Genomic DNA, 24,062 nt, shown 5'->3' on the forward strand with positions numbered 1-24,062 from the left:
ATAGAACTTCCGGCCATTTTGTTTGTTGTTGTGCCTGCCAGCCCGCCCCTCCACCCCGAGCACACCTCCCTGCGGCCCCTCCCTCGCTCCGCCCCCTCCTCTATCCATTTATGACTGATGTCCCAACGCGCTGCGGCCGCGCCGAAGGTGCGCCAAAGGTAAGCCCGTCTAGGCCCGTCCGCCCCAAGACCGCGCCCAGCGCCATACCCCCTGGTCCCCGCTTCACCCATCCCTCCCGCATTACATATGACGCCTCCACCCTATTAGCACTTAACCCCAGCCGACTCCCTAACTGCGCCCAAGCAGCACCAGGACACACCCATGGACCCTTCAGCTGCCACTCCTGCAAATTCACCTGCATCAAGACCCACGCCAAACCAACAAACACCAAACAGAGATCCAACACCACCCACCTTCAATGCATCCTTCTCAACACCTGCTCGGTTCACAAACACGCCATCGACCTTTGGAATCTACTCGACACCATTTCACCGGACAACGCCTTCCTAACAGAAACCTGGATGAATGCCTCTTCAGCTCCAGACATCACCATAGCCATCCCGGACAGCTACAAGATCATCCGTAAGGACTGCACCATTCAAACAGGAGGAGGCATCGCCATTGTCCACAAGAACACCATCTGCGTCTCAACCAGCTCAGAAGACAATCTCGCTATCGCTGAACACCTTCACTTCCAGATCCACACCGACCCCAAGACTACACTCAGAGGCACCCTTCTCTACAGGCCACCAGGACCCCGTGCAAAATTTAGCGAAGACATCACTGACTTCATCACCCCTCACGCCCTCCCCTCGAAAGAATACATTCTACTGGGAGACCTCAATTTCCATCTGGAAAAGAGCAACAACAGTAACACCACCACCCTTTTGGACAATCTCGCCAATCTCGGACTCAAACAACTCGTTAACACCCCCACACACTATGCAGGACACACACTCGACCCTATCTTCTCTTCCAGCAAGCATATCTCCTTCACTCACACCACACCCCTCCACTGGACGGACCACAGTTGCATCCACTTCATTTACAATAAGACCACAATCCACAAACACCCTCAACCAACTCTGCGAAGAAATTGGAACGAAATCACCATCGACCAGATCTCCACATCGCTTCTTCAAAAACCCCCTGCCTATTCAACGAACCCTAACCAAGCCGCCATCAACCTCACGCAATGGTTAACCCAAACCGCCGACAAACTAGCACCCTTGAAAAAACATCAAATCAAACAAGGAAGCAAGAACGCCCCCTGGTTCAACGATGACCTTAAGAAATCCAAGAAGCTCTGTCGTTCCCTTGAGAAAACGTGGAAAAAAGACCCAAACACTATCACCCAAGCCGCCTTCAAAAACGCGACCCGCAAACACCACCAACTAATCCGGACAGCCAAGAAATCAGCACTCAAAGACCGACTAGACAACAACGCCCACAACAGCAAGGAACTTTTCAACATCATCAAAGAATTCACCAACCCCTCCGCCAGCTCTGACATCACCCCTTCTCAAGTCCTCTGCGACTCCCTTGCCTCTTTCTTCCATGACAAAATCGCCGACATTCATAACAGCTTTGACAACGAACCCGTAAACCAGTCCACCCCACTCACTTCTGAACCTGTGCCTCCTCCAAATAACCTTTTCGACTGGAACCCTATCACCACAGAAGACACCATTCGCCTGATGAACTCCATCCACTCAGGATCCACTACAGACCCATGCCCCCATCACATCCTCAACAAAGCAGACTCCATTATCGCACCCCATCTCCGAGACGTCATCAACTGCTCCCTCAACTCCGCCACATTTCCAGAAAGCTGGAAACACGCCGAACTCAGCGCCCTTCTGAAGAAACCCACAGCTGATCCCACCGAACTCAAAAACTACCGTCCCATCTCGCTCCTTCCATACCCTGCCAAAGTCATTGAGAAAGCCATCAACAATCAGCTCGCCGCCTTCCTCGAAACCAACAAATCACTCGACTCCTCACAGTCTGGCTTCCAAGCCAAACACAGCACCGAGACCGCCCTTATCGCAGCAACAGACGACATTCGAACACTACTGGACAACGGAGACACAGTCGCCCTCATCCTCCTTGACCTCTCCGCAGCCTTCGACACAGTCTGCCATAGCACCCTGATACAATGCCTCAGAAACATCGGAATTCAAGGAAAAGCATTGGACTGGATCATCTCGTTCCTCGCTGGTAGAACTCAGAGAGTCCGCCTCCCCCCTTTTAAGTCAGAGGTCACCGAAGTCATCTGCGGCGTCCCGCAAGGATCATCACTCAGCCCCACACTCTTCAACGTCTACATGAGCCCCCTCGCAACCATCGCACGTCAACACAACCTCAACATCATCTCCTACGCTGATGACACTCAACTGATCCTCTCACTCACCAAAGACCCAACCACCGCCAAAACCAACCTACATGAAGGGATGAAAGAAGTAGCCGAGTGGATGAAGCACAGCCGTCTGAAACTGAACTCGGACAAAACGGAAGTCCTCATCTTAGGTTCATCCCCTTCCGCCTGGGACGACTCTTGGTGGCCAACGGCCCTAGGAAAAGCCCCCACACCGACGGACCACGCAGGGAACCTGGGCATTATCCTGGACTCCTCACTCTCGATGACCAGACAAGTCAACGCTGTCTCATCATTTTGCTTCAACATCCTACGCATGCTCAAAAAAACATTTTGTTGGATCCCCACTGAAACAAGAAAAACTGTCACCCACGCACTGGTCACAAGCCGTCTGGACTACGGAAACACCCTTTACGCCGGTACCACCGCAAAACTGCAGAAAAAACTCCTACGCATCCAGAATGCTTCAGCCAGACTTATACTAGCCATCCCCCGCACAGACCACATTTCCGTTCACCTGAAAGACCTTCACTGGCTCCCCGTCAACAAGAGAATAACGTTCCGTCTCCTCACCCACGCACAAAAAGCCCTATACGAACTTGGACCTGATTGTCTCAACACGCGCCTTTCCTTTTACACCCCCACCCGCCAGCTGCGTTCGTCCAACCAAGCCTTCGCCGCTGTTCCGCGCACCCGCAAAGCCACCATGGGGGGAAGATCCTTCTCCTACTTAGCGGCCAAAACCTGGAACTCCCTTCCCATCCACCTCCGCCTTACTCAAAACCACCTAGCCTTCAGAAAACAGCTTAAAACCTGGATATTCGATAAGTAAACCTCCCCCCCTTTCCTCAAGCGCCTTGAGACCCTCTGGGTATGTAGTGCACTATATAAATTCTAACTTGACTTGACTTGACTTGGCTACCGCCTGTGTAAGAACCTGCAATTGGGCTGCTATATAATACAACTCCTGATGAGGAAACGCCAAACCACCCTCCACCTTAGGTCTCATTAATTTCTTAAGCGCCACTCTGAGCCTCCCCGATCCCCAGATAAATCCCACAATCATAGATTTCAGGTTGGTGAACACTGAGCACGGCACCCATATAGGCAGCGTCCTAAAATAGTAGAGCAGTCTAGGGAGCGCCACCATCTTCAATAAAGCTATCCTACCCATCGCAGAGAGTGGAAGGGTACTCCAAAAGGCCATGCTCCCCTTAAGGGCGCGTATGCATCTCCCTATATTCCCTTCTAACAGTTCGCTGGATCTATCATAAATATGTACTCCAAGGTATGCTAAGCAAGAAGGTTCTCACCTCACAGTCTGTGGCATCCTAGGCGCCATGCTCCCCGGTTGCACTGGGAACAAGCAAGTTTTGGTCCAATTGACCTTTAGCCCTGAGACCGTTTCAAAATCCGATAACAATCGCTCTGCCCACGCCAATGCACCATCTGTATCCGCCAAAAATAACAGCAATTCATCTGCGTATAATGATATGTATTGTTGTTCTCCTCTAAAAGCCAGGCCCTCATACCACTGTCCCAGCCGAGCTTGTGCTGCCAACGGTTCTATTGCTAGGGCAAACAGCAATGGGGAGAGCGGGCACCCTTGTCGTGTTCCACGGGACACCACATAGCGGGGAGACATCATCTGCCCCACTTTCACTCTAGCGACCACTGAAGTATACAGCACCGTCGTCCACCTCACAAACTGCTCGCCCAGTCCAAAGTGTCCTATTGTTTTGTACAAATAATGCCATTCTAGGCTATCAAAGGCCTTTTCTATATCTACAGATAAGATTGCAGCCATAGGAGAATCTATGCCCGATTCCCCTAAGACCCTCACCAGCCTCCGCACATTGGTGGCAGTATTTCTGGTAGGGATAAACCCCGCTTGATTTTCATGTAGGCATTCAGAGCACTCATAAGGTTTTCATCAGTTTGGAGTCGCTTATGGTTAGTGAGGCTGTGCCAATCAAATAGGAATTTCGGGCATTCACAGCGTTGGTAATGTTTTTCCTCTATGTGTGTCTGCTCAGGTAGAGTGAGATTGAGTTTAAAATTGATGCTTTTCTGGCATTCGGAGAAATGAATTATTTTGTTGGTGTGTTTTCTTATGGCGCTTGTAACTATCTCTCCCTCTGAATCTTTTCTGACATTTAGAGCACTGATAAATTTTTTTCTACAGTGTGGATTCTCACATGTTCAGTGAGATGATATTTATAGCTGAAACATTTTTGGCATTCGGAGCACTGATAAGGTTTTTCCCCAGTGTGGATTCTTATATGCTTAGTGAGACTGCTTTTTTCACTGAAACATTTCTGGCATTCAGAGCACTGATGAAGTTTTTCGCCAGTGTGGGTTCTTATATGATGAATGAGATACTTTTTTTGACTGAAACATTTGTGGCATTCAGAGCACTGATGAGGTTTTTCCCCAGTGTGGGTTCTTATGTGCTGAGTGAGACTTGTTTTTTGAATGAAACATATCTGGCATTCAGAGCACTGATAAGGTTTTTCTCCAGTGTGGGTTCTTATATGATGAGTGAGACTGTTTTTTTGACTGAAACATTTGAGGCATTCAGAGCACTGATAAGGTTTTTCCCCAGTGTGGGTTCTTATATGCAGCGTGAGATTCCCTTTTTCACGGAAACATTTGTCGCATTCAGTGCACTGATAAAGTTTAAACCAAGTGTGGGTTCTTGTATGTTTAGTGAGTCTCATTTTGTCAATGAAACATCTCTGACATTCGGAGCACTGATAAGGTTTTTCCCCAGTGTGGGTTCTTATATGCAGCATGAGACTCCTTTTTTCACTGAAACATTTCTGGCATTCAGAGCACTGATAAGGTTTTTCCCCAGTGTGGGTTATTGTATGTCGAGAAAGACTTCTTTTGTCACTGAAACATTTCTGGCATTCAGAGCACCGATAAGGGTTTTCCCCAGTGTGGGTTTTTATATGCTGCGTGAGATGGATTTTTTCACGGAAACATTTCTGGCATTCAGAGCACTGATAAGGTTTTTCCCCAGTGTGGGTTTTTATATGCTTAGTGAGACTGATTTTTTCACGGAAACATTTCTGGCATTCAGAGCACTGATATGGTTTTTCCCCAGTGTGGGTGCTTGTATGCCGAGTGAGACAGATTTTTTCACTGAAACATTTGTGGCATTCAGTGCACTGATAAGGTTTTTCCCCAGTGTGGGTTATTGCATGTCGTGAAAGACTTTGTTTGTCTCTGAAACATTTTTGGCATTCAGAGCACTGATAAGGTTGTTCCACAGAATGGGTTATTGCATGTCGACAAAGACTTCGTTTGTTACAAAACCTTTCCTGGCATTCAGAGCACTGATAAGGTTTTTCCCCAGTGTGGATTCTTGTATGTTCAGTGAGTTTGCCTTTGCAACTGAAATATTTCTGGCATTCAGAGCACTGAAAAGATTTATCCCCAGTGTGGGCTCTTCTATGCTGAGTGAGACTGGATTTTTGAATGAAACATTTCTGGCATTCAGAGCACTGGTAAGGTTTATCCCCAGTGTGGGTTCTTCTATGCTGAGTGAGATTGTATTTGTGAATGAAAGATTTCTGGCATTCAGAGCACTGGTAAGGTTTTTCGCCAGAGTGGGTTATTGCATGTCGAGAAAGACTTTGTTTGCTACAAAACCTTTCCTGGCATTCAGAGCACTGATAAGAGTTTTCCCCAGAGTGGATTCTCATATGTTCAGTGAAATAAGATTTACGGTTGAAACTTTTTTGGCATTCAGAGCACTGGTAAGGTTTTTCCGCAGAGTGGGTTAATGCATGTCGATATAGACTCGGTTTGATACTAAACCTTTTCTGGCATACAGAGCACTGATACGGTTTTTCCCCAGTGTGGATTCTCATATGCTCAGTGAGATAAGATTTACGCCTGAAACTTTTTTGGCATACTTTGCAAGGAGAGTGGTTTCCCCCAGTGTGGATTCTCATATGCTCAGTGAGATAAGATTTACGCTTGAAACTTTTTTGGCATACATTGCACTGAAAGTTGTTTTCCCCAGTGTGCATTCTGTCAAATTCTGTGAGATAAGATTTATGGCTGTATCTTTTTTGGCACAAGTAACTTTTTTCCCCAACTTCGGTTATTTTGCCTCGATTGAGGCGGGTTTGAACACTGAATTTGCTCTCACAGTCTGTGTTTTTATAAGGTGTATTTCTAGAGTTAATTTCTCCACATTTAGTTTTCTCTTGCTTATATGCCACGGTAAGAGTGAACCTGTTTTTAGAGTCGGGCTTGTTTAGATAATGTTCAGCATTTATCTCTAAAAGAAATTGTGTGTAATCTTCTTAACACTTGAATTGAGAAAAATATGTCTGCAAGCAGGCCTATAACACCTGTTGAAATTGTTCTAGCAGATAAAAGTCTTTAGGTAATAGTCTCTCCGGCAACACATTATTTTGTGACTGAAGTTTTTCTCCAATCTATTTGTATAGGTTCTTAGCAATGCAGTAATAAGGTGTTGGTCTGATATTTAATGATTAAACTGATAAGTACCTTTTTGCACTGACGTAAAGGCAGTAACTGAGGGTGTTAGAACATGCACAGTACTATTGTGGATCACCAGTCGCAGAACATCAGTTCCTTTTACCCTTTCTATGTTTGGTGTAAGGGTAAAGTTTGTGGTTCTGAAGACGAGAATTTATTTACATTACCTATAGCACAACGGTGCTCATCTAATCCATTTTTATATTTAACAGTTTTACAGCAGATAATGTTGAGGCGATTACATAGAATTACAGTACAGAACAGTACACAATAAAAAGGAAACAATTTGAGATGGTCATAAAAACAATAAAGTGGTGAATTTTTAAGGTTTTCCCAAGAGTGAGCAGAGTGGGTCGTGGTGTTCTATCCAGAGGCAGATAGTCTCAAACCTGCGTAACTGGTTAAAAATGGTTGATGAACAGAGGTGATTTTCCAATCTTTTGCTTGTTAGCGTGTCAGCTTCGGAGTCTTCTTTCAGCGTCTTTTCTTTGATGGTATGCAGAAGATACCTTTTGTTATAACTTTCTTTTATGCAGTGTGAACTTCCTCTCTGGAATTACATGATGCTTTAGATTAACTTTATTCTGTCATGCTGAGGCAATTTGTCTTTCTGATAATATTTCAGATGAGGATGCTGAAGTGGTCTTTCTACATTATTTCTGATGCTGTGTGCACAGATATGGCTTTGCTCTGGGTTAATGAAATGTAAAATTAGAAACTTCACTTACAGGTATAGTACTTTCCTCGCCACACCTAGATTTTTGGAAATTGTTTAAACGGAGAATGCTGGATGTCCTTCAGTTTTACAAAATAATCCTTATGGCGCTGACATTCAGTTGCTTAGTGCTAAATCTTGCTTTCTTCGTCCGTAATTTCAATCACCTATAGTATTAAAATTAAATAGTTAATACATGTACATTTCCAAAAATATAATTTACAAACCAAATCAATGCAGATTTTTGAAAATGTTGAGCTGTTTTTCAGACAGAGCAGAGTGTAGAATGGTAGCATGAGAGTACTTAGATTTAGGAGTGAGGATTTGTAGAATTTTCAACATTTTATTAAGCTCACTAAGGACACATGTCCCCTCTGGAGTTGCAACATAGAATCCCAAAGGCAGATAGGAAAGTCATATGGACTGGCACCAAACAGATATTAAACAAATATATACTATTAATGAATTTGTAATGTAGATTTCTGGGACGGGAATTATTCGTCCACGGTCAACAGGTATTTTCCCCTGCCCTGAGTTTCCACCTACTTGTATCTGGTATCCTGACTTGAGTTTTGGCCTCTGCCTCAAACAAATCTATTGTGTGCTGCGAGGACTATGCCTAGACCTATCCCTCAACTATGGTCCGGAGTATGAATCAAGGGCAATGAAATTAAGGCGTACTTTCATGTGTTCATTTTATTCCACCTGATTTGTTAGGTTTTTCTGCACCTGGTCTTACTGGGTGCAGAAAACCAGGACACCATTTTTTTCCAGACAGAAAAATTAGACTGCAAAGACGCATAACACTCTGGGTGCAGCAGAAGCAGCCAAGACTTATGCAATTTTTTTACTAACTGGGGGAAACACACAATTCTTCTCTCTGTTGGTGTTCACAGTCGTTGTCGGCCTGTGATTCGGCGTTGAATGCAGAGCGTACAGAGTAGAGCTGAGGGGACCAGCAGGAGTTGACGAGCAAGCGCAGCAGAGCCTGGAACGACTGCCCAGGTTTGTTTTGTACCAGTTCCCGCTCCATGTTATACGGGCGCTTCTACAGATCTGCTGTGGGGGCAGGAACTGGCGCTGCCGGCACCGCTGAGCTAAGGCGCTGCTAGTGCTGCTCGTGCTGCGGTCGCTGCAGGGGTCAAAGGAGCCTTGGCCTGCGGTGCTGCTGGTGAAGCGGCTGCAGCAGGGCACAGAGGCACAGAGGAGAACAGAGGAGCACAGAGGAGCCTTGGCCTGCCGCCTGATTTTACGTATTTACTAAGCATTGAGCAGAGTGGAGGGAAGGGAGTGGAGGGAAGTGCCTACATCTGCCGCCTGTAGTGGGACTGGCTCTGGATCCCGCTCTTGCTCCTGAACGATTGCCAGCATTCTCCTTGTACTCTTGTCAGCTATGAATAGCAACGAACAAGCAATGAACAGTGAGTGGTGAGTAACAAGTGGCAAGAGGTGTGTGGCGTGTGGCGGGTAGCTAAGGTTGATCGGTCCGTGAGTCGCTGAGCCATTGGAGTCTGTAATAAGTCTGTAATACAAAATCAAAGAAATTATGCAAAGGGAAAAGTGACAATAGACTTTGACCCTCTTAAAGCACCCCTCGACCCCTGAATTATTCTGTATGCCTAGACTACGACCCGACCCAGAGCTCGGATATTAATCAATCGGTTAATTAATTAAGTAATTATTTAAGTAACCAGCAGTACCGTCGGATTCCGTACCGAGGTGTGCTTTGGGGGTGTTTTCCCCTGGAGGTATTTGGTGGTGTTTTTGTCCTATCAAAGCACCCCTTAGTCTTGTCACTGGCCCGTTTGATTCTCTGAAAGAAGCAAGACTTCTTCACCTTAGAGGGTGTATTATGAGGTCAGGAAAGGAGCGGCCACCTTTCCCCCCCATTAAAAGGAAAAGAAAAATACAGCAAACACTAATACTAGATACGTTTAAAATAAAACAGGCAGGTGACATATAGTCCTTTAAATCATCTAAGGTCCATACATTTGGGAAACTGGGAAAGTCGCTGTCAAAGTTTGATTTTATGAAAGATCCAACTGGTGCTATGCTAACATTGCTAACTAACAAATGTAGAACAAATATTATATCCCCTAAGCAACAAGTAAGTGAACCAGGCCACCCTGAGTCTGAAGCTGAAGTCGAACGAATGTCCAAGTCAACCATTGGGGTCAAATATCGGACCTAGAGATGTTTATTCTTACACTTACTGGTCGTTCACAACAAGAGGACCCAAAATTCACAAATTTAACAATGGGAGATACTCAGCAATTACTACCAACTAGGCAGCCAATGCCAGTAGAAGTGAAAGTAAAAATCAGAAAAGCTAAAGGGATAGGGGAACCATCTAATTTGGGGCCAAATAAATCAACGAAAGCAAGAAGCTCCAAATGAACTAAATGGTGGGGTGAAAATCATAAGGGAAGCCAATACCCCACTGAAATCGGATCTTACTCTGTCTAAAATTAATTTAGTTCAAAAACAGGACCAGCCGAAATGTAATCAAAATAACGGATCTCAAATTAATAAGGACGAATACAACAGCAACCCAGAAACTCTGCAGCGTTGGAGTACTCCGTATCAAAAAGACGTTTTGAATAGTAGTCCACAATTCATTAATTCTTGTGACGAGGGACATAATTTTCAAGGACCACAAAAAGAGGAGTATAAGGACCTATCATTCATAAATGGGCAACACCATAGCCAGGGACTCAGGTACCAGGAAGTGAAAACGCAGGAGCAATTTGGGATTTATTCTTCAAAACCTCGCAATTAACTCTGGAAGCTTTAACATACAAGTCCAACAAAAAAGAGGTCCAAATAGATCTCTTGAGCGCTACGGCATCCTCTGTTGCCGGAACTGAGCAGAAGATACCAACACAAAAGAATCTAATAGTAAGGGCACCATCTCAACCAATATCTACGTATGCAGAGTGTAGTTGTGCCCTACTAATTAACAAACAAAACAATAATTGACGATGTAAAAGGGAATTTTCCTAATGTGGAAATTCAACCCATCAAGACCGACTGCCCCTCTAAAGATACAATAAAATGTAAAGACAATACTGTGTTGTTAAAGAAAAAATAGATGATAAAACAAAAGATCAAGAAGTGATAAACCTATGCTAGACACAATCAACAATGACAGACGCAGCTCCGGAAGTTTAACTATCAAAAAGACAGAGGAAAAGACAACAGAAAGCAAGAAATAAAGCTTCTAAAAGTATAAAAAATACAAATGCATCAGATATAGTGAGATTGAACTCTGGAAACAACCATGACCAAATATCATATTGTGAAGGTGAGGGTAAACAAATGTCTCCAACAAAACCCTTTTACCCTCTATTTAATAAAGATCTATCGGAGGTACAAGCAGTTACGAAAAATAAATGCCTAAACAAGCAAGCTTATAGTATAAAAATGATAGAGAATGGGAAAATTCAGTCCTTAGAAATGGTGCAAGTTGAGAACTGTAATAAACAGGTGGAGAATAAGCCATCACAATTGGAAATGATGAAGCGGATATTTCTATGATACCAAATACATTTGGTTCCAGTTCTATAGTTTTCTTTGAGCTACCTAAGTGCTACTTCAGAATTAACAACGGCAAGAATTCACAAAATGGTTGCACGATTCCATTTTGTGTGTCAGTCAGCTGCAACATGCAAAGCAATGCAAGGCTTTCCGAGAACAAGCATGCCAGCTTCCAGCTAGCCTTTGCAAAACTTCACATTTCCCATTTCCCATCAGTGTCAGCATGACCTGACCGGTCACGTCCGTGCCATGACCACGTATACGAGAAACACATATTTCACCTTTATGGAAAAAAAAACAAGTCTGCCTTTGCTGATGACACGTAGGCAGCAACACCAGACCATAGGCGTGTTTTTGGGTCCTTAGATACACCAGGGTTGGCCCTCACTGATTGGTCCAGCAGGACATAGTCTGATCTGTGTTACGTATTTTGTTATGACCCACCCTCTGAGGCTTGTACCTATAAAATGTCTCTGTACTGTCATACCAATTGGGCACTCAGTAAGCTTTGCTGAGGTCTCCGTGCTGCACGTATATTTGCATTCTGATTGTATTTTGATTGGGTTCCCAATAAACTTTGCAAACTTGTGTGCTGAGAGCGAATTGTTTATTTCAGTGTTGTCATTTATCCTTTATTTTCACAGTGAGCTTCAACAGAGACAAATAGAGCAAAGAGTGAGAGTATCAGAGGGGATGAAACGAACAAAGATTTGTTATCTGGAAGGATATTAAATTACCACAAGATCTGGGAACCGAAACGAAGCAGTTACATAAACATTGACAATCATGGTCTCAAACTGTTAATAATCATAATGGAAGGTTAATTGAGCATGCTAAAGGTGAAAATAGCCGCAACAAATTAAATAAAATAACCCAGATCAAAAAGAGGAAGTGGTGCAGGTAATTTCTACGCCGGAATATTAATCTAGGGGAAATAATGATATCTTGACTCGTGGGCACATATTAAAATTGTGTAATGCAGTACCCTCATTAAAGAAAATTAAATGTACTGACATAGAATCAATTGAATTCCACACATCAAGAATAATAATTGCGAATCGACATTAGTAATTTGAACATCTTCTACTGCCGCCAGCCTTATTATGCAAGAATATAATCTCTCTCAGGACTGGGGAATAAAAATAACAACTCCCCTGCAACCTTCCTATCCTAGCCATTTTGTTTCAACAAAATTACAAAATCATAACCAAATGAGAACCGAGAATAATAAGAAATACTCAATATTTAAAAAAAAACATAGGTATGACCAACAGGCATCTTTTAAAATCATTAGAGGAATAAATAGGAGACCTATTATTTGACACTGTCAAATTAGGTTGGCTAACAGCAGCCCTCCATAATGTCAGGCAGGATTGACATCTGCAATCTGAAGTTTCTTTAAGGGGGCCAACAATTATGAATGAAAGGGTCAGATTATGTTTGTGGAAAATAAATGGGGTTCAAGCAAAGATTCAGAATAACCAATTAGCTACTTTGTGCGGTTTTCAAATCATTTGTTCGCAAGAGACTTGGGCTTTAGTTCTTTTTAGATTGGAAGGGTATAGGGTTATTACTCATTAGCTAAGAGAACAAGTAACTATAGCAGACCTTGTGGGGGTTTGTCTATTTTTATTTCAACTGAGCTGAAAATGGAAAGTGAAATGGACGTCCCAAGTCAAAAGGATTATCTAATTGTCAAAATACGATACAAGGAACAAAATATAATCAAATCTCTTGTAGTAATCAACGTATATAATTACAAAGAACAATGGCGATCAATTTGATAATTATGATATTGCAGCAGCTGGACAGCAGCACCCAACCTGAGATTGTTATTACCGGTGATTATAACATTAATATGCTATGGTCTTATGCTAGAGATGTTGAAATACAACGGCAAAATTACTTATGGTAAATTCCCAGTTTTTCATCAACAATGGGTATGAGGGAACGAAAGAATGAAAAAATCGGCAAGACTTTTGTAAAATAATTAGAAACCATAGGTCTAAGAGTGCTAAATGGGCGATTTCCTAAAGATTCGCCACCAGCATTGACTTTTCAAGCAGGGGATCATAGGTCTAGAATAGATTATACCATAGCATTGTTGAATCTATTTCATAAAATGTTGTCTTATCAGATAGAGGGAATAAGCGACCACGATCAACAAATAATTGAGTTAAACCTTAATGGCCTAAGATTTGAAAACTATACGACACTTCCGGGAGAAATAACGACAGTAAATTATAAGAAACTTTATTGGTCAGATAACACCAAAGATTCTATTACAAACATTGTGCAGGCAATTGTGGATTTTTACTTTGAAGGAGATTATTCGAATGCTGTCGAAAAATGGTCTCTCTTCACAAAGCAATTAATTACCACAATCTCAATAATATACTAATAAAGGTCAGTGGAGGAAAAAACCAGCATGTTCATTGGTGAAAATTTCGTTTGAAAGCCATCAATTAAAAAAAGAACGTAACTGAATCCTGAGATTGGTAAAAAAGTTCCCTGTTAATTTAATTTGCAGAATAAAACTTCAAAAGATAAATACAGGAGTAAGGAAAATGGTCTGGAAGGACAAAATGCAAGAAAAGCAATATTTGTGGGCAAAAGCTCTATATGTTTGCAAAAGGAGTAAGTCAAGAGGCTTCTGGATTCTATTAAACAACTGAGTAGATCTAGTAGGAAATCTACTTCATCAACAGTAACTGAATCTGAATGGGTATCGTTCATAGATGTGCATTTGAATCCTACTCCTAACTTAGCTGTGAATTCTACTGATTGGGCTATAAATAGAATAGGAGGAGAAAAGAAAGATAACAGAAAACCAAGTATGTAAATTAATAAAGAATCAGAGATCCAATGGTGCCCTCGGCCCACGTGGGATTCCCGCTGTGTTGTATAAGGAGAAAGCATCATATTGGCCGAGCTATCGAACACCAGTATTTAATCAGGCTCTCCAATCAAGAAGAGTCCCTGAGGCATGATAGGGATCTATTATTTCTCCTATATATAAAAGTCAGGACGGGCCCCTCCCATCCAATTACAGATTAATTACACTCCAAGATATCGAAGCTAAATTATTTGCATCGGTTCTACTTAAGGAGTTAATTGATCGGGCTAATGAAAACCATTTAATTCCACCAAACCAATCTGGTTTTGTACACGCTCAAGGTACAACAACAAATGTGTTAACACTGGGAATTATAATGGAAAAATATAAAACAAAAAAACAGCCATTATATTTATGTTTCGTTGATTTTAAAGCTGCTTTTGACTGCGTAAATAGGCAGATTTTATGGGGGAAACTGGATCGTTATGGCATTAGCTCCAGCCTTTTAAATGCAATACAATTGTTATATACCGATACTTGGACAAGAGTCCGGCTAGAGAATGGCTCAAAGCTTTCGCGGAAAATTTAAAAAACTCAAGGCCTAAAGCAAGGGTGTGTTTTAGCTCCATATTTATTTAATCTATTTTTATCAGACTTTACCCTTGCAATGAACAATGAGTTAGCAGACTCTCCAAAGCTGGCTGAGAAACAAATATCAAACTTATTATGCACTGATGACGTTGTCCTGCTAAGCCAAACAAGGATAGTACTGCAGCGATTAATAAACAAAACATTAATGTATTCAATCGAGAAAAATATGACAATAAACGAAACAAAAACAAAAGTAATGGAAGTCAGTACCAAGAATCGGAAGGGCAGTCAATACAAATGGTACCACCAAAAGCGAGAGCTAGAAAAAGTTCAATGTTATAAATATCTTGGGATACTGTTTTACGAGAAAGGATCTTTTTCATACCATAAAATGGTGATGAAGATAAGAGTCAAAAGTCTACAAGGGGCTTTTCGCCTACTTTATAGCTCCTTGGGAGGCCCAACTTATACCCCATTAATAAAAGTAATAAAAGCGAAATTGCTCCCGAGCCTTATATGTAAGTGAAATACTCGTGGCTTGATTCCGCCCAGGGAGCGTTCCCCAGCCCTGAGACGCTGGGGCTGCTTTGCCAAAAGCATACCAAATTCTCGGATGAAGTCGGCCGTGAACTCTCCTTCCGTGGTAGAGAGAGTCGAGCGTACCGCTTTGGGGAGGGGGACCGCCCGGGGCGTACCCTTGCTATCCTCCTAAGTCCACTGCGCGCTGCCTCCTATATACCTGCTCTCAGTGATGGAGCCTGGACAGGACCACCTCTCCGGAAGATATGAAATCCCGTTTTCTCGACTTTTACTCTCACCTCTATTGTGTCGGCACTCTTTTGCCACGGGAGGAGTTCGGCCAATATTTTGAGTCCTTTACCCTCGTCTGGCTGGAAGACTACCATAGAACATTTCTTGATGAGCCATTCTCCAGGGAAGAAATATTGGCAGCCATCACCAGCTTACCTACTGACAATGCCCCTGGCCTGGATGGCCTTCCTGCCTCGTTCTACAAATCGTTTGCCGACATCCTGAAACCGCATCTGGCGGCCATGTATAATGAGTCTTTCGACACCGGGCTATTCCCGCAGTCCCTGCGCAAAGCATTGATAAATATGCTCCTTAAACCTGACAAGCCTGCCGACCGTCGTGACTCCTACCATCCTCTTTCCCTAATAAACATAGATAATAAAATCTTTGCCAAATCTCCCTGATCAATCTGGCTTCATACCTGGCAAGGCAACCTCACATAATCTTCGCACCATTTTCTCTGTCCTGCATCAAATTAACCCTAACTTGCCGGCCGTGGCTGCACTACTTGATCTTATGTGCTCAAGCCAGCTTCTTGTATTTCTGGACTCAACCCACCACATATCAGCCTCACCTCGCAGTCGAGACCGATGTGGCCTCTTCCTGGCCCTTGTCCACTGCTCTGTTCGCGCCTGCGGTACGTCCCCGGGCGGAGGTTGACAACGTTGAGACGCTGCGCTGGGCATGGTCTTGCCTGCGCCGGCTCTTCTCTGCCAACGCCATGCCAATTGTAAACCACCCAGATTTCCCCTCAATCCAGTCTTCCAGCGCACGTGTTTGGGCCTGAGAACGGTGGCGGATCTTTACCCGGGGAATTCCTTTTACTCTCTTCCAGAGTCTCTGGGGTTGCAGGACACGCTACTATTTTATCAGTTACGTGCCATTTGCAGGAAACTGCACTCCACATTCTCTCAACCCCCGCCCACTCTCCCGGCTCTGGACTTCATTCATACTTCCACGTCGCCACACAAGTTAGTCACCAAATTGTACGCTTTGTCCTTGGGGTCTGCCCCCATCTCATCGGATAGCGCACGGGGGCGTGGAGCACAGACCTTGGAATTGACATTTCGGAGGCGACTGGTTGTATTGCTGTAATCAAACCAAAAAGTTGTCCCCAAATTACCGGCTCTGCCTGATCCACTTCAAGTACTTGCACAGACTGTACAGCACCCCAGTGCTACTCCACCGGTTCTGGCTCACCCCTGGAGATACTTTTATGCGTTGCGCTGCTCCCGCCGCAGACTTTGCCCATTTAGCTTGGCTCTGCCCCAAGGTCTCTATGTTCTGGCAGGCGGTGTGCTCCACCGTCTCTGACATCACCGGTGCTGCAGTGCGCCCAGACCCTCCCCTGTGCCTTCTTGGCTTTGTTACGTTTTGCCCTGATGCTTCCCGCCTCCTGATTTCGATGCTTTTGGTCCTCACCAGACGTAGGGTGGCCATGTGTTGGGGTCGGCAGCCTGCTCCTAGGGTCGAGAGTTGGTTGGAGGATGCCTCTCGATGCCAGACTCCTCTCTGAGTTTTGGGATTCAATGCCTGCCAGGTCCCGCCCTTTCGACATTTGGGCCCCCCTGGTCGTCAATCTCCTTTTCCCGCTTCCACCCCAGCGGCACTACCTCTCCCGCGCTCCCAGCCGGCCCTGGGTCCGCGGCGGCCGCCGGTGTGGGTTAGTGAATGCTCCCACCTCCCCTATTTCCCATCAGCGCCCCTGCTGCTTTAGACTTTCATCTGTTATTGTGCTTCTATGGGTGATTCCCCTTGGGAGGCTGTAGCCCTGGACTGTGTTTCTGTGACTTTAACATTCCTGGTTTTACTGAATTGCTGTAAACGTAACCCAATTGCAACTCAATGTCTGTATTGTAATTTATCTTGCTACCGCGCGCAGCGGTTCTGCAATGTGTATTGTGTCTGCCATGTTGATATTCCTTAATAAAGGTATTTGAAAATTTAAAAAAAAAAAGATGTCACTTTTAAAAGACAAAGAACTGTTTATTAAGAGATCCCACGCATGGATGTTGGTCCAGGAATATACAAGTCTTAAGGTTCAACCATATTTAGAAATACCATGGTCTCTACAAACCAGAAACACCTTTATGAAAGCACGATCCGGCAACTTACCTGGCTTAAAACATGTAGTGCCCTGGTTGAGACCATCTAAGCCGACTATGCAACCTGTGGGATGAAAGTATTTTGCATTTTGTTGTATATGTGCAGTAATGATGGCGGAAAGAAAAAGATATTTGAAAAACTGCTTCATTGGCAGAGGTGTTTGTACCTGCAGACATGCCATGGTAGTTTTTTTTAAAAATGAAACGCCAATTTTACTAAATTTTTAATACATGTTAGAAAGAAGTTGGATACTTGTGAGTTGCCCACAGGAAATCTGAAAGCCTAAGATAATTAGGGACAACATTTAGGACTATTTTTATGACATCACACATAAATTACAGAAATATTAATTGACACAATTTATATTAAGTCCTGGAAAGAGGACGGTCTGATGTAATGTCTATAAATTGTGTTTATGTTAATTAGGAAAACTAATTTGGATTTTTTGAAATTTAAAAATTATTGGTCTGTATTTTAAATTGGTGTGTTTCCTTTAATAATGCAGTAATCGTAAGATTTTTGTTAATCATTCAAATAAAATTTACCTTACTCCCTCTGTTAGAAAATGCTTTCCCCTTCCCTCCCCTGCTTCACCTATCTCTCCCAACCAACCACATGCATATATCTACCACCTGCTTAAAACAAGTGGTAAATAAAAGCAGAAAAACACAATGAAATAGTGAATGGCATGTGGTTTGACAGGCAGAAGAATCTGTTCCTCGTGGCAACTGCCCAGTCCATGGCGTAAAACTTGTAACTGGACGTTACTGGGGTAAATCCACCACAAAGTAAAAAAACAACAATTACATGAGATTGTTCTGCCACCCCAGTACTGCGCAACTTCTAACAAGGGACTATGAGAGGTCTTGGACCGGTCCTGTGACCTGGAGGGTCACACCAAGTGTTCCCTTATTTAAGGCAGAGGACTGTCATGGGTTTAACAGCTAGAGCGGTTGTGGCAATGCACCCTGTTGTAAGGATCAATAGCCTGATGTGATCTTTGCATCATGGTCAGTGGAGTGGCGTCCTATTGACACACCCATGTAATGCTCTATTTCTATATATGTGCCCAAACTTTGCGCTAACATAAAGTGCGTGTTTAGGGTGTTGGTGTGCATAGGATAAATGCAATGTGAGAGTGCGACAGAGTAAACCGCTAGTCTAAGGGATACCCCCCACCTCCACCCCAAGACTCTCCCAACAGTTCAGGGCAGAAGATAATACTCTACGACAACGTGATTGTTGAGGCCCAGTTGGACGATTGCGTGCTGCCAACTGGCCCGTTCAAGTTTGCATTTGCCAAATTCCTAACACAACAGGGTCTGAATCTACTGGCTTTCTGGAAAGCCTGAATTGGGCTTTTAGTGGCTGAATTCCTGATCACTCTGTGTCAGAGGCCCATGAGGGACTACAACTACTCAAGTGTCGAACACCTTGTCTGAGCTTACGCCTGTGGGCCAGCTGGCCACAGTGTGGGCTCAATTGCTGACGGTCGGGCCTCCAGAGGAGCTGCACTTACCGACAGGCCAGGTGTGACTGCTACCTTGGGACTGCTGATCTTCAGGCAACTGCAAAGAAAAGACAGAGTGAGTGCCCTACTGAATTCAGCACTACCACCAGGACAAAAGCGCTCCACAAAAGCCTGCTGGTGGGTCACTGCTCTCTCGAGTGTTCGGGCGTGCCATTCAAGTGCCGGGAAACAGGAAAGAGACCCAGACAAGACTGACTCATCCTGTGAAAGGGTAAGACGCCTACAACAGAGCATACACGCATTGGGGTGACTAGAGTGACAGAACCGCACCTATACTATATTCATGATACTCCTAAATGCCCCTAGAGAGGAAGGGGGTATCAGAACAGGATGCACCTGTCTGCAGCACATGGTAGTCTGGCATGCCTGCACTATCTTTTCACCCAGACTGTCCATAAAGTTGATTTTAGTGCTGCTACACACATAGCAGGGGGAATCTCAGACCATCCGCTGGTGGAGGTGCAACTCGATGGTCCGGTTGTGGACTTCGTGCAACCCCCCAGGGTTGATCTGTGATATTTATAAGACAAGACGTTCAAAGCCCGTATGAGAGATGGAGCAGACTTCTATTTTAAAGAGAGCGGGCGGCCTGTTGAATCAGCTTGAGTGCTATAGGATGAATTCAAGGCAGTGATTCGAGGCCAGACACAAGCCTTGATTGGGGGAATGCCGAAGGAACGTAAATTGAAGTGCGAGGCTCAGGACAGGGAAAATGCTTTCCTGGAGGCACGCTTGGCAAGTGGGGAATCAGTTTCTCTCCCATTACACCATCAACTGAAGCAGCACGCATTAAGAGCACAAATGGAAAATAGCGTGCATTCATGCGCTGACTACCCAGCATTGTCTCTATAATGTCGGTGATAAAGCCAATGAGTTTCTTGCATGGTTAGAGATGATTCAGAAAAGGGGGTGGTGATGAACAGAGTGTCTGAATTAAGCAGACCACTCTTACCCAGTCCAAAGATCAGGGCTTGATCCATCACCGTTTTTTAGCTCAATGCACCATCCCAGCTCAGAACCTGGCTACATGCAAATTAGTCTGTCCCTGGCCCAGTGCATCATGGGAACAGGGCAGACCAAACTACCAAGCCAATTTTTTTACTGGAAAGGAAACAAGCTTCCGGGGACCGGTTTCTGGCATTACAGCCGTCTTCGGCCCGGCTTGCTTGAATCCTGATGGTGCAGTGAGCAAGGGACTCATGTCTGAGCATACCCTTCCATGCTTATGGTGGACAAAACGATTCAGAAAAGGGGGTGGTGATGGACAGGGTATCTGAATTAAGCAGAACACTCCTACCCAGTCAACAGATCAGGGCTTGATCCATCACCGCTTTTTAGCTCACTGCACAATCCCAGCTCAGAACCTGGCTACATGCAAATTAGTCTGTCCCTGGCCCAGTGCATCATGGGAACAGGGCAGACCAAACTACCAAGCCAATTCTTTAACTGGAAAGGAAACAAGCTTCCGGGGACCGGTTTCTGGCATTACAGCCGTCTTCGGCCTGGCTTGCTTGAATCCTGATGGTGCAGTGAGCAAGGGACTCATGTCTGAGCATACCCTTCCACGCTTATGGTGGACAAAACGATTCAGAAAAGGGGGTGGTGATGGACAGAGTATCTGAATTAAGCAGAACACTCCTACCCAGTCAACAGATCAGGGCTTGATCCATCACCGTTTTTTAGCTCACTGCACCATCCCAGCTCAGAACCTGGCTACATGCAAATTAGTCTGTCCCTGGCCCAGTGCATCATGGGAACAGGGCAGACCAAACTACCAAGCCAATTCTTATACTGGAAAGGAAACAAGCTTCCGGGGACTGGTTTCTGGCATTACAGCAGTCTTCGGCCTGGCTTGCTTGAATCCTGATGGTGCAGTGAGCAAGGGACTCATGTCTGAGCATACCCTTACACGCTTATGGTGGACAAAACGATTCAGAAAAGGGGGTGGTGATGGACAGAGTATCTGAATTAAGCAGAACACTCCTACCCAGTCAACAGATCAGGGCTTGTTCCATCAACGTCTGGAGTCCCCCACCTTTCGAAGACTTCTCCTAGTACTTCGTTGTTTATGACCCATTCGTGGTTTTCCTGAATCAGTCTGCTCAGTGCGTCTGCCTGAACATTCTGCACACCTGTGTGAGAAGTTGGCCTGATATGTACTGCTCACTATTCTAGTGATCACTGTGTATCATTCCAAACGACCCTTATTGATGATTGGTTGTAAGTCAACCTTATACACCAGCTATCCTAGTAGCATGGACAAGAGCAGTCTTTAGGCTAAACTTTAGAGGGCGTGTTAAGCCAGCTGTTATACCATCACATATACCCCTTGAACACCAAGTGAAAGGACACCACACAAGTTGTTATGAAAATAAAAGTATATTTATTTATAACAAGTCTACCCTGATCTCTTTATGAGTCAGGGAGCTAAGCACATAACAAAACTCTTATGAAAATACTTTAAGTTGCACAATTTACGCAAATGCCCGAGGGGCACGAAAAACCATATACACTAAAAGTGGAATGCGAAATACTAGCAGGTAAATAACAAGATCCAGAGGCTTTAGGATCGCTAGGACTACACTACTGAACCTATAGGTTAGGAGCAGGAGGCCTAGGGAGATCGGGTGCAGAGTGTGCACTCTCATGCGGGATGCGGGTCAAAGTCTATGGATGCTAGATTTTGTAAAGTTACAGTTATCGGACGAATCCGACTAGTTAGGCTGAAAACAAAAAAGGATCTGGACACTTAGATAGTGAACCTATGTTGGAGCACCGAAATGCTCAGGTTACCTAGCCCCTCCTCGTTACAGTCTATGGAGCCTGAAAGAAGAAGTTGCTGGCAGGCGACCAGTGATGATGTCCGGAGTGATCCAAGCCTGGATCGAAGATGGAGACGATCTGAAAGCAGAGGGGACACAGTTCTTAATCACTAGCCAGTGATTAGGTGGGCACCAGGATGTAAATGTAAATGTAAATGTATTGCGATTTATATAGCGCATGTATCACCCGAAGGCATCAAGGCGCTTGCCTTGGGAACCCGTCCTGGTATTCCCCTGTGAGATAACCCCAGCAGGGTATCCACAAGGTGAAAGCCAGGCATCCCGCCGCGAGGGGCCGTAGTGGAGATTAAGCAAGCTATTGCCCAGAGTCGCAGAGTGTGAACCCATGAGTCGAGTAGGCACCGGAACCAGAATTATCGAGTCCGTGGAATTTTTGAGCCCAAGACCCGCCGAGGCGGGGAATTGAACCCTGGTCCAGGACCGATCTCAGCTTCCGGGTCTGCCGCTTCTAACCCCTGAGCCACACTTCTCCACTGGCACCGGATGAAGTCACCTCGACCAGGTGAGTGGGCGACGCTGGGCTCTGCAGTCTCTCGGACCAGGAGGCGTTGTCGGCGACCAGGATGGAGGTGCGAGCTGTCCCACGAAAGTGTCTGCAGTCGGCGATGCTGGACCCAGGATTGGGGCAACAAACCTTGGCAAAGTCAAGCCCACGCGGTGGACTCAAGATGGTGTCTGGAGTGGACCAGGAGGGTCCGGGTTGCTCCTCTGTTGGAGGGGAGCAAGGGCCAGTCTGGAGCAACCAGACCAGCGATGGAAGTGTCGTGGTTCGTCGTCAGGAGGGCCACAAGCAAGCAGGCAAGTAGCCGGACAACGCGGTGAGCAGCAAAGAGCAGAAGGGCCCCACGCAGATCTCGTGGATGCTGGGGTGCTGGACTTCGGTGCTGGAGCTGCTCCGGGTTAGGGCTTCTCAAACCCCAAAGCACTCACTCGAGGATCCCTCGGCGGTCGTGCTGGATAAGCGTCGTGCAGTCTTGAAGATGGCCGGTCCTTTCAGGTCTCGTCACTCCCACGAATCTCAGCTGGGCTGATGATGTAGGTAGAGGTCAGAGGTGCCAGGGAATCTGGGTCTCGTCGAGCTGGGCAGTCTTGATCCGGAGGATGGATGTGCAGCAAACCGCATTCGCTTAGATGGTGCCCGCTGGTGCAGGGTGGCTACTCCTTAGCCATAAGGGGAGTTCTTTCGTGGAAAGTCATCAAGATTCAGAATTATCTAATTTGGGAAGGGGGCCCGCTCCTACCTTTATACTAAAGAAAGGGGCTGGCACGCGACTAGGTCCTGCCCATGGGTGGGACCAGGAGGGGGGTGGTTACACCCCTCTCCCTTGTCCGGACTTTCCCCAGCTCAGGGGCTGGTGTGCCCCTGGAACTGGTTCAAACCGGCAGATGCATAGTGAGCACCGGGGTGCCACTTGCAGTCACCTTCCTCTCAGGCCTGCCTACCTGGGATACACAAAACCCTGTCTGGGATGGTGCTAGCACCGCCCCTGACAGGAAACCCTTTGTCCAAGCTCTCCTCGCTGGAAGGACTCCCAGCAGCAGGAGGTCAGACTTGTGTCTGTGGTGGCAGCATCCATTTTGTGATGCTGAGTCTCGAGTTATCTTTAACCGGGGTTCACAGTTACATACATGTCGTGTCCCTCTAGAAGGGTGGAATCCTAACCCTGTCGCCAGAATTGGCGAGGGGTTAGTATTCCAATTCGTATGACACCTTACTCGACATGTTTTGATAAAGCGATACTAAAGTTGGCAAATAACCGCGAGGATTATAATGCACTTAAGAGTACATGGTACGCGTTATCCTGTAACAGCTATTAGGACTTGGTTCCGCAAGCAGCAGACGGGCTCAGCTCATGCCAGAGCACCATCTCACATAATTCCACGCACTCTGCCTTCAGGATTGTTAAGGCCTGCCATAGGAGTGACTGATAGGAATACATGTGTCCATTTTAGGGTTAGATATAGGAATACTATATCTAAAGCAAAGGGTGATTACACCACCTTGCCCCAGCTGTCGTGCAGCCAGTTGTGTCAGATTTAGATGGCCAGCCAGGGGTGGCATAATACATGCTGCAGCCCCTGGTAGGCCCTGGGTACACCTATGCCCTGGGTACAGGGACTGATAAGGTGGCCCAGTACCAATTAGATATGTACCTAAGGTACATGGAATCCATTTTACAGTGATAGCAGTAGGCCTG

The 24,062-nt window shown here is 45.3% G+C and overlaps 1 protein-coding gene across 1 annotated transcript in view; it reads right to left on the reverse strand.

Moving 5' to 3' along the window:
* Positions 1 to 4,409: 4,409 nt before the first annotated feature.
* LOC147737026 (uncharacterized) overlaps positions 4,410 to 24,062 on the reverse strand; it is a 69,381-nt gene continuing 49,728 nt past the window's right edge. Inside the window, exon 3 of the mRNA XM_086959526.1 lies at positions 4,410 to 7,777. Within this exon, the coding sequence (XP_086815652.1) occupies positions 4,534 to 6,417 (1,884 nt within the window). The 5' untranslated portion in view covers positions 6,418 to 7,777 and the 3' untranslated portion in view covers positions 4,410 to 4,533. The remainder of the gene's footprint in view (positions 7,778 to 24,062) is intronic.

Source organism: Lissotriton vulgaris, chromosome 1_1 (genome assembly GCF_964263255.1).
Source record: "Lissotriton vulgaris chromosome 1_1, aLisVul1.2, whole genome shotgun sequence".
Classification (NCBI taxonomy): domain Eukaryota; kingdom Metazoa; phylum Chordata; class Amphibia; order Caudata; family Salamandridae; genus Lissotriton; species Lissotriton vulgaris.